A 10828-nucleotide genomic window follows, 5' to 3' on the forward strand; every position below is an offset into this window, starting at 1 on the left:
GCCAGGCTCTGCCATCCCGAGGGGGTAATCGATTTCCTGCCATGGAAACCCAGCCAGGCCCTCCGCTGGGGCAGGGAGCCGCACTCCTGCAGGACCCCCTGGCTCCCCCCGCAGGGCTGTGTGAGGAAAGGGCGAGTAGGACTGACAACTTAGCTCCCCCTCCACCCCACTCGAGGTAATTACACCCCCAGTGGGACAGGGCACGAGGGGCTGGCCTGCCCTGTGCCCATCCTGCCACTGCCACTGCCACTGCCACCCCCACCCCAGGCAGGAACAGCACCAGCAAGCACAGCACCCCTCTCTTTCTCGGGTTCCCCAGGGGGCGGGACCTGGCAGCCGTGCTGAGGCAACAGGCAGGCGGCAGACGCCATGGGGGGAAGGGGGCAGCTCTGTGGGCTGGGGCAGTCAGAGCCATGCCAAGACCTGGTCCCCCCCAGCCTCTCTGGGGTCCCCCCACTTCTCCACAGTGCCATGAGCCACCTGGGCAGGGCCTAGGGAAGTGCAGAGGCCTGGCTGGGAGTTCCACAGAGCGACACCAAGGACAGGGCTCAGCCCCCGCAGCTCTACGGAGAGCCCCTGGCACGCAGCCAGGCGGGCATGGGGTGAGACTGCTGCACCCTGTGCCAGGGCACCAGCGGAGGCACGGCCATCTCACAAACGCTTTATTGCTGGCTCAGTTGCTAACGGGGATAAAAAAATACAAACTGTACAGGCCGGCAGGGCGCCTTCACAGAAGACAGATCGACCCTGCTGGGCTCGAGGTGGTGCCCGGCCCCAGGGCTGAGGTTTGCTGGGGCCCTGGATGTGGCATGGGAGGGGCGGGCCAGCCCTGCCCGTGCGGGGGGGGGGGGGGGGGGTGTCAGGTGCTCCATACTGCCCAGAGCCGTACTCGACAGGGCCAGAACCAGCAGCCTCCCCTCAGGCCTTTGGGAACCTGTGACAGGGGGACCCCACTCCCCACAGGCGGCTGGAGTCTTTGGAGTCGTCCATAAGCAAAGGCCCATTCCGCAGGGAGCCCCGAGTGCCAGGAGCTGCCAATGGCCAGGGCGGAGGTGGCAGCAGCGTGGGAGCAGCAGGCGCACCGGCGAGAAGGGCCTGCAGAGGAGAGAGGTGTCAGGGGGCGCTGGGCAGTAGTCAGCCTGGGGGCAGGGCGCTGCGGGGGTCTGCCCGGCACATCACAGCTCCCGCAGGCAGAGCAGACTGGGGAACTTCTATCCCGAGCCTCCTGTACCCCCCGCAGCAGGAGCACCTCCTACCTCCCGGCCAGCCGACTGCAGGCCTGCTGCTGGGTCCTGGGCTCTGGCGCAGCCGAGCTGGGGGAGGCCCCTGCCCCACGACACACCCGCTGGGGTCAGCCGCTGGCAGGGTTTGAGGGGACAGTCCCCAGATCCCCAACTTTGCAGCAAGGAGACTTCCTCGGAGAGCGGGGGGTCAGAGCCACAGCAGGGGGAGGGGGACGAGGGCGAGGCTGAGGCAGGGGCTGCGGGGCCAGAGCGTGGCCAGGGCGGTGCTGTGACCAGGCGCCTCAGTGTCTGCAGAGAGAACAAGGAGCTGGGATCATTGGGCACGCAGAGCCCCTGTAACCCCCCGCCCACGCCCCCGGGCACGCAGCCCCGCCATAGAGACCCCAGCCCACACCCCCAGGCACACAGCCCCCTCATAGAGACCCTCACCCACGCAGAGACCCTGTAACCCCCCTACCCACACCCCCGGGCACATAGCCCCCCCCATAGACACCCCCGCGGGCACACAGCCCAGCCATAGAGACCCCCACCCACACCCCCAGGCACACAGCCCCCTCATAGAGACCCTCACCCATGCAGAGACCCTGTAACCCCCCTGCCCACACCCCCAGGCACATAGCCCCCCCCATAGACACCCCCGCGGGCACACAGCCCAGCCATAGAGACCCCCACCCACACCCCCGGGCACATAGCCCCCGCCCATGCCCCCAGGTATGCAGAGCCCCTGTAACCCCCCCGCCCACACCCCCAGGCACGTAGCCCTCCCCATAGAGACCCCCCAGCCATGCCCCCGGGCATGTAGCCCCCCCATAGAGACTCCCACCCATGCCCCCCAGGCACGCAGAGCCCCTGTAACCCCCCCACCCACGCCCCTGGGAATATAGCCCCCACATACAACACCCCAACCCCCCCCCCCAGGCATGTACCCCCCATACCCAGCCCCCCTCCTGCCCATTCCTCCAGACTCACCCTCTGAGCCCCCTCTCCCATGAGGCTGAGATTTGGGAACTTCTGTCTTAGGCTTTGTTGCTGGAAACAAAACAAAGCCAGAATCCATCAGTGACGCTGTGCCCAGGAGGGACCTGCCATCCCCACTCCCGCCCTGTCCCGCGACCCCCAGGGCGCCCCACTCCCGCGACCCCCGGGGCGGCCCCACTCCCACCCTGGCCAGCCACCCTGCACCAGTGTGTTGCCCCCCGCCCCCCAGTGAGGTGTTCAGTAACATGCCCCAAAGCCAAGCGAGCTGGCAGGTCCCTCCGGCAGCACCAGCTGCACAGCCTGGGGTCAGGGTGGAAAGGGTTAATGCCAAGGCTGAAACCAGCCAGACACCTCAGCCCCCCACAGGGAGCCCCCTCCCCCAGCTACAAGGCATTCTGGGAGAGTCTAGACTGAGACATGCCCCCCACCCTGGGGCTCATGCCCACCTCATGTCTGGGGCCCATTAGCCAGCTCCTGCTCCCCCAACTCACTTGTTGCCTTGCAGCAGACGGCCACTCGCAGCTTCAGACACCGCCCGGCGCTCTCTGGGCCTGGCACAGCTGCAGCAGAGAAAGGCACATCAGGGCGCTGCCCAGGCGGGCACCCCATGGAGCCAGGCCTACACAAGGCCGCCCTTGGCAGGAGCCCCCCAGCAACCACAAAGGGGATCGATCAGCAGCTCCGGGGATGAGTGGTCTTAGCGCAGCAGGAAGCAGCTGGGCCTGGCCACGGAGCCTCCCTGCTGCTGCCATGCCCAGCCCCTTGCTTGGAGCAGGGTCAGCCGGGGCCCCGGGCAGGCAGGCTAGTCTGCTGGGGGCTGTCAAGGGCCCCAGAGACTCCCTGGCTCAGCTGCAGGCACCTGCCACCATCCACAGGGCAGTGCCTCCCCACCCCAAGCACCGGCGATCTCGGTGCACCCCACCGCCAGGAGACCCCAGGCAAGCCCTATTCTCAACACAGCCCAGGCACCTTGCACCCCAGCCTGCATCTCACTCACACCCCAGGGTGGGCACTGTGGGGCTACCCCCCACAAAGGCACATGGCCTGGGCAAGGGGGTAGAGACCCTAGGAGCTGCACCCCCACCTCCAGCCCCAAAAGCTGCCCTCCGCAGAGCACTGGCAGCCTGGGCCAGCAAGGTCACGGGGGCAGGGCCCCTAATCCCTCCCCATCCCACTGGGATGGAGCTGAGAGCTGGGCAAGTGGCGCCCCCTCCTGGCCACCTGATGCACTGCAGGGGCACACCCCTTTACACCCTGCCAGGGCATTGTGCTGCACTGCTCCCAAACCTGCCCAGCCTGGCGCAGAAGTGCCCCACTTGGCAGGGGGCAAGGGGAGCAGAGCCCAGAGCCAGCCCCAGGGGTACTGGTGGGGCAGGGGCAAGGGGAGCAGAGCCCAGAGCCAGCCCCAGAGGTACTGGTGGGGCAGGGGCAAGGGGAGCAGAGCCCAGAGCCAGCCCCAGAGGTACTGGTGGGGCAGGGGGCAAGGGGAGCAGAGCCCAGAGCCAGCCCCAGAGGTACTGGTGGGGCAGGGGCAAGGGGAGCAGAGCCCAGAGCCAGCCCCAGGGGTACTGGTGGGGCAGGGGCAAGGGGAGCAGAGCCCAGAGCCAGCCCCAGGGGTACTGGTGGGGCAGGGGCAAGGGGAGCAGAGCCCAGAGCCAGCCCCAGGGGTACTGGTGGGGCAGGGGGCAAGGGGAGCAGAGCCCAGAGCCAGCCCCAGGGGTACTGGTGGGGCAGGGGGCAAGGGGAGCAGAGCCCAGAGCCAGCCCCAGAGGTACTGGTGGGGCAGGGGCAAGGGGAGCAGAGCCCAGAGCCAGCCCCAGAGGTACTGGTGGGGCAGGGGGCAAGGGGAGCAGAGCCCAGAGCCAGCCCCAGAGGTACTGGTGGGGCAGGGGGCAAGGGGAGCAGAGCCCAGAGCCAGCCCCAGGGGTACTGGTGGGGCAGGGGCAAGGGGAGCAGAGCCCAGAGCCAGCCCCAGGGGTACTGGTGGGGCAGGGGGCAAGGGGAGCAGAGCGCAGAGCCAGCCCCAGGGGTACTGGTGGGGCCGGGGACTCACAGACGTAGTAGTAGCTCTCCCCAGGCTGGAACTCAAAGCCCAGCGAGAAGGGCGTGAAGCGCTGGATCTTTTCTGAGAAGCGGACGGGCCCGAAGGGGGCATGGGGCCGGCTGCACTCCCAGCGCTTGAAGGCACCGGGAGACTCGTAGCAGCCCCGGTAGCCCTCGGCGTCCACCATGTGCAAGCTGAAGGTCTCTGCCTGGCTCGGGGGCACTGGCACCTCGTAGTGTGGGCAGTAGATGTCCAGGTAGTCATTGATGGAGACCTGAACAGCATAGTCCTCTTGCTGGAACCTGGGCAAGAGGGAAGGGGCCAGTGAGCTGGGCCCAGCCACAGGGCTGGGAGGGGGCAGAAAGCCACGGGAGGAGCAGCCAGGGGGCCAGGAAGGGCGGGGGACCTTGGGGGAGGGGACCCAGAGTTTGGTCACCCCCACCAGCTGCCCCCTGCCCCCAGCAGCCAGACCAGGAGATCTGGCCCAGGGAGACAAGCACCCACACTGCCCGTGGGCTCCGAGCCGGCTGCCTGGCCAGGGGAGGTTCCCAGCAGCTGGGCCATGACACCCAGCCAACCCCACTGGGCCCCACGTGCTGACAGCCATGGCCCCTCCCAGAGTCCGGGTGTGCCCCGGGTAGGGTCCTGGCACCAGCGAAAGCCAGGGCAAGACCCAGGGACTCAGGGGAGGGTGTTCCACAGCCCTTTGGCCCATTTCCCATGCTTGGAAGCTTGACGCTGCCTGGGGAGGCCACTGGGACACGGCGACAGGATTCCCGTTCGACCCTCCTGGGTGTGGCAGAGGCACAGACGCATGGACCCGGTGGGGGAGCTCCCCGACACACAGAGCCGCCCACGCCCACTGCCTCACAGGCCCCCATCCCCCCGCTGCTCACACCAGCTTTGGGGGCCAGACGAGGGCACCAGCACTCACCCCACACTCGGCAGGCCCAGCCCCCACCCAGGCAGATGTCAGCTGCTGCTCCCAGGCAGCCGGCCTGGCCAAACAAAAAGGCATCAGCTCCGATTAGGCTCAGCCGGCTGGAGGTGAATGTGCTTGGCGGGGCGGCCGGGGCTGCGCTGCGAGCGCAGAGTGCACAAAGCCCCGGCCCCAGGCCTCAGTGCCCCACGGCGCTGCTCAGCTGTGGCATGCCAGTGGGGGAAAGGGACGTCACTTGCACACCAAGCTGCTGGGGCCCCGTGCAAGGTGTGGTGCACACGCTGCACGGACGGGCCTGGGGCACTCGCATGCCTGTGCACAGATCCCCACAGTGTGCGCACACGCCTGGGGAGCTCACGCTTCAGAGAGTGCATGGGCAAACCTGGAGAAAGCTCTCATGGGATCCAGGTTCCCAGTGGCTGCAATGCAAGACAGAGGCTGGCTTTGCACTGCGGGGGGGTGCAGGGCGCAGTGGTCCCAGCACAGGGATGGGACCAGGAGGTGCAGAGGAGCTGGGCTGCGCCAATGTCTCTCCACTCTCAGCACCAGACAGACCCACCAAGGGCAGCTCCAGTCCCGCTGCATCCCCTGCCTGCCCAGGCTGCAAAGGCAAGTTGGCAGCTGTGCCCAGCGGGCAGGCAGGGCCAGGCAGTGTCATGCCCTGGCAGGCAGTGAGCTAGGGCAGCAGTGCCCATTAACACAGGCTGGGCAGGTAAGAGCTCACACCGCCCTGCTCCTCCCACCAGCCCAGGCTGCCAGAGGCGGGCACCTGGCCCATCCACCTCTCCCAGAGGCAGCTCTGATCACGGGGCAACAGCTGGAGATGTACCCAGGCCTGCAGGCCCAGCACTGCTGTCCCCTCTCTGGGGTAGGCAGGGGCACCTGCCTAGGGGGCTCAGCTACTAGGGGCATCATGCTCCTCTGGCCAGCATGCAGCAGGCAGGGTGAGGGCCAGCTAGGGTGGCGCAGTGAGAGCTACGGCCTTGCTTTGGCACGGCCTCCCTGCTGCCACACCCCCAGTCACCAGTGCCCATGCCATGGCTCCTCCCCGGGGGGCAGCAGCTTCCCCCCCTCCCTCCAGGACACCAGGGAGCTCGCCCCTCTGGCTCAGCTGCCCACCGTGGGTCCCAGTGCAGTGCCAGAGCCTGCTCAGCGATGCTGGGACAGGCAGTACATGGCACGCACCGCCCAGATAGTCCCTGACCAGCCTGGATGGAGGCTGATGCCAGATCCCAGTGGAGCTGGGCCACAGCTACCTGCCATGCTGCAGCCAGCCAACCTCTGCACCCGGCGCTGCCAGGTCCCACCAAGGAGCACACCCCAAGCAAGGGGGGCAAGCCACAGAGAAGTGGACGGGCCCAAAGGGGGCATGGGGCCAGTTGCACTCCCCGGTTCAGTTGCTGCCCTGCCTGGCCAGAGCCCCATCCACCCCAACCTGTGGGAAGCCACGTGGGGCTTGGCACACACCAAGGGGCTAACCGCCCTGCAACAGAATCCCCTCACCACCACTTCCCAAGCTGAAGTCAGGAGCTCAGCCTGGTAGTCTTGATAGCACCACACAGGTTTGCCTCAAATCCCCCCAACACCGCAGCACTGGGAACCAGCTCTGACCCCTGCCCCAGCCCCCCAGCAGGCCAGAGCTCTGGGGCCAAAGGGCATCTGCTCAACAGCAAGAGGAATGGTGAGCTCTGCTAAGGGCCCCCCTGCTTGCCCAGACACAGGGGACACACCTGGTCCTCTCCTGCCTACAGGTGAGGTCCCCCTGTGCTAAGTGGGGTTCTCAGTGTCAGCCCCCAGCTTTTTCAAGGGGGAGCAAAAGGCCCCCATATACACAGCCTGCCCCCTGCCCTTGCTGCAGCCTGGCCTAGACATGTCATGTTTGTGGGGGTGGGCCCAGAGTGACCAGGTCCTGCAGCTCCTGCCCACCCCCACCCCCACCTGGCCTGTTCCACTCGTGCCAGGAGTCAGTGCCACTCGCTGGGGACAGAATGAGTTGACTGGTCCCTGCTCCGCTTACCCAAGGGGCGGCCATACCCACAGCTCCAGCCCACGGAACCCACCTGCCAACTCAGCCCTAGGGCTCGGTGCCCCACAGGGCAGACCCAGTTCTCCAAGACGTGGGGGGGGGGGGGGGAATGAACGGGGCTGAGCCCTGGGGACACCCCCAGGGCCGCGCCATGCCCACGTGGGGTGCAGGCTGCCCAGTGCCCTGCACCTGGTGCCCCAGACCAGCTGGGATGGAGCAGCCGCTACTGGGGAGGGCCTGTGGGGGCCGCAGCCCCTGCCCTTCGAGGGGTGCCAGGCACTCCCGGTCTGGCTGGGCCGTTCCCACGCCGAGCGCAGCACGCGGCAGAGCGCTCCCCGCGGAGCCAGTCGCCCCCAGTCGCCGGCTGGCGCCGCACAGGAACGCTGCGGGGGGCGGGGCGGGGCGGGGCGGGGCTGGCTCCTTCCCGCCGCCCCGCAGTCCGGCCCGCTCACCCCCCGGGCCCTGCGCAGGCCAGGCTGGGGCCGCGCAGGGGGCGCAGGGGAAGGACCCCCCGCGCCCGGGCCGGGCCGGGCCAGGCCATACCTGGGGTTGCTCGAGTTCCAGTAGACGCTGTGCCGGAGGCCGCGCACCGGCCGGAGCCGCCCCCACAGCAGCGGCCCCCACAGCAGCAGCCGCAGCAGCAGCGCCGGGCGCATCGCTCCGGCCTGGACGGGCGCGGGCGGCCGGACTGACCGGCAGGCGGGGGAGGGCCCGGGCGGGGGCCGCACAGGCCTCGCCCCCAGCTGCAACTTCGGGCCAATCAGCGGCCGCAGCGCAGCCACCCCCAACAAAGTTCCCCAAGTCCAGGCTTAACCCTTTGCGGGCCGGGGCGAGCCGCTCCTCCGGGGAAAGCCGGTGCGGAGCAGCCCTGGGGCCGCGGGAGGAGCAGTTGCTGCGGGTCGGAGGTCTCAGCAGTCCCGCCTCGGTTACCCACGAGAGCGGCCACACGGGCTCAGAGCAAAGGTCCGTCCAGGCCGGTGTCCCCGGGGGAGTGAACCCAACGCGTAACGAGCTCTGTCCAGCCTCTGCCTAACACGCGCCAGGGCCACCTCTCCAGCCCGGCCCCAGCCTGCTTAACCCCTGCTCGAGTCCCAGCCTTGGCAGCCTCCTCCCGCCCGGGCTTCCACGGGGCGCTGGGGGGCTTCCTTTCGCTCCTGCTCCCCCGCGTTCCAGTGCCCAGTCTCCGCACTAGCTTTTCCCTCTTCCCTGTCTGCACTCACCCTCTGACCGACCTAGGGGATCTCCCGTCCCCGGCGCTGTAACCTCCCCAGGAGGGGCCCTTCCAAACCTCTACTGCCTACCTAGGCTCTCCGGATGCCCCCGCGGCTGTTCCAGAGGAGGGGAGCGTGTCTGTACACCCCACCCAAGATGGGGGCGTCCCCTGGGTTGGATGGGACCGATGAGATGCACTCAACCTCATTACACCAGCATTGGGCTTTGCTTTGCTTTACGGCCCCACCCACCTCAGCCTGAACCCCCACCCTACCCACACCTCAACCCCCCTCAGCCTGAACCCCCAGCAGCTCCACTTGGCTCAGCATCGGGCTCTAACTGCTAGTCCTCACTGTCACTGCTGCTCTGCACCACAGGGCCCCAAGAACTCCTCTGAGCCCTGCACCAGGCCCAGCTCCTTGTGCTCAAACCGCCCTGGGCATGTAACCCCTAGAGCAGGGCATCTAGCTCTTCCTTGTTCTGCCCATGCCACCCTGCTCCAGCCCCATGGCCCCACAAGGAGTCACTGCAATAGGCTCATGAACATACCAGGCTCCCCCAGGCCAGGACCCTGCTCCACACGCATGCCTGTCCCCCTGGAGCCTAACTTGGGGAACAAGGACTCCTACTCTGGAAGGGTGGCCAGGGCCAGAACCCCAGCACTGGGTCAGCTTGCCCAGTGGTTGCAGTCACTCTTAAAAAGGGAACATGGCTGGCTTTGCACACTGAGCCCATCTGTGCCCCCCAGGCTAAGCCCAAGCCCCTCCAGCCTGGTGGGCTCCAGCTGTTCTTCCCACTCTACTGCAGGGCCCTGGCTCAGTATGGCCCTTGGCTCAGGAGTCCCTTCCCACAAGAACCAGTGCCTGATGGGGGGCACCTCCCTGCACGTTGACTTCCCTGGTCCTGCATCTAGCATGCCTGCACCCTCCTCCTAGGCACCCTGGCTTCCACCCCTGCCCCAACTAGTCAAATGTTCCTGTGTCTGGAAAGGGCTCACTTCCAGCCTGGCTTGAGGGGGCTCCCCTCAGATCTGAGGGGGCAAAGCCCCTGCTGGGGCCACGCGAGCAGAGCGCACCACCCTGCTCTGTGGGGCTGGGGCAGCCAGCCCTGCACTTGTGGCAGGGCCCTTGCAGGGTTCTCTCTGATTTTTCTGCCCCAGGCTGAATACAAGTTGTTCTGAGCACGGAGGCCTGGGCACCCCCCGGAGGAACATGCTACTGGCTAGGGGTGCGCTGCTGGACAGGTCCTGGATCCCTCCTGGGCAGCTGCCTCAGCACCCAGCTTACAAGGAACGCTGCTCCCATTGCAAGCAGCTCTGGCTCTTTCCAAACTTGGCTGGATGCAGAGCAGACCCTCTACTAAAGGCTCCCTTTACGGCCCTAGAGCTGGCTGCCCTGGCAACAGGGCCGGTCTCCTCACCTAGCCACATGCTGTCCAGGTGCCCAGCTCAGGGGGACTGCATCAGGCCCCACCCTGCCCAGCTCCTCCCCACTTAGCAGTCTGGCCTGGCAAGGGTGAAACCTCTACAATGCAGGACATGCTCCCAGTCCCCCACATCACAGTCCCTGGCACTCCACTCTCCTGGGGCTGGCTGGGCCCTGATCCAAGAACTCCCCTCTGCACTTGCTGCCAGGTATCCCACCTAGACAACTCCCCCAGCCAGCTGCGGTCCTGGGCCAAGGGCCAGAGCCGTGTCTAAGCAGCACCTAGGGCAGCCGGGTTATGCCGCACCCTCAGTGGTGCCTCCCGTACCCGGCTCTAGGCACGTAGTCAGGGCAATGACCACTCCAGGGGCAATAAAAGGCAAGTGGAGCCCCAGGAAAAGGGAAACTTTGTCCTAGGGGAGGGGCGGTGCCCAACAGCCATGCTGAGTAGTCACAGCACACGCCGGCCCCGGGGCTTGGGCCTTTGGACTTGGTACCTGGCCTGGTTTGGGGGAGAAGTCACCATTCAGGTCCAGGGGTCTGTGCCCAGGATATGCTACCACCAGCCCCACCCCTCAAGCTGACACAGGCAGCATGGAGAAGCAGCAACCCAGTGAGCTGAGGTGGGCTGTGATCTTGGGGCCATGCTCGGGGGCTGCCCCACATGTGCTGCTCATGGAGAACCCTAAAGCAGAGCCAGGGAGCAGCAGGGGCCCCAGGCTGGGGCTCCATGGGTCTTACCTGGGGGGAAGGGGCCCAGTCTGGCCCCAGGAGGGATGTGCCCAGTAGCAGCAGGGTCCCCCATGCCTGCCACTGCAGTACAGGTGCACGTCTGGGGAGGCCCCGGCAAAGAGAGGGAACCCCCAGGCCCCCCCCCCCCCCCCAGGCTGGCAGGTGCTGGCCATCACTTGAGCCACGGCGCCACCTAGTGGAGCACAGGGGGCACCAGCGGGGGAATTC

At 67.2% G+C, this 10828-nt stretch overlaps 1 protein-coding gene across 1 annotated transcript; it reads right to left on the bottom strand.

Annotated features, from left to right (window-relative positions):
* Positions 1–647: 647 nt before the first annotated feature.
* EFNA4 (ephrin A4) lies at positions 648–7931 on the bottom strand. Its single transcript, XM_074980532.1, has 6 exons — positions 7776–7931; positions 4276–4568; positions 2714–2782; positions 2214–2273; positions 1257–1532; positions 648–1095 (listed from the first exon to the last, which is right to left on the bottom strand). The coding sequence occupies exons 1-5, from the start codon at positions 7886–7888 to the stop codon at positions 1432–1434; spliced, it is 636 nt and encodes a 211-aa protein (XP_074836633.1). The 5' UTR covers positions 7889–7931; the 3' UTR covers positions 648–1095; positions 1257–1431.
* Between the last annotated feature and the right edge of the window lie 2897 nt (positions 7932–10828).

Source organism: Carettochelys insculpta, chromosome 30 (genome assembly GCF_033958435.1).
Source record: "Carettochelys insculpta isolate YL-2023 chromosome 30, ASM3395843v1, whole genome shotgun sequence".
Lineage (NCBI taxonomy): Eukaryota > Metazoa > Chordata > Testudines > Carettochelyidae > Carettochelys > Carettochelys insculpta.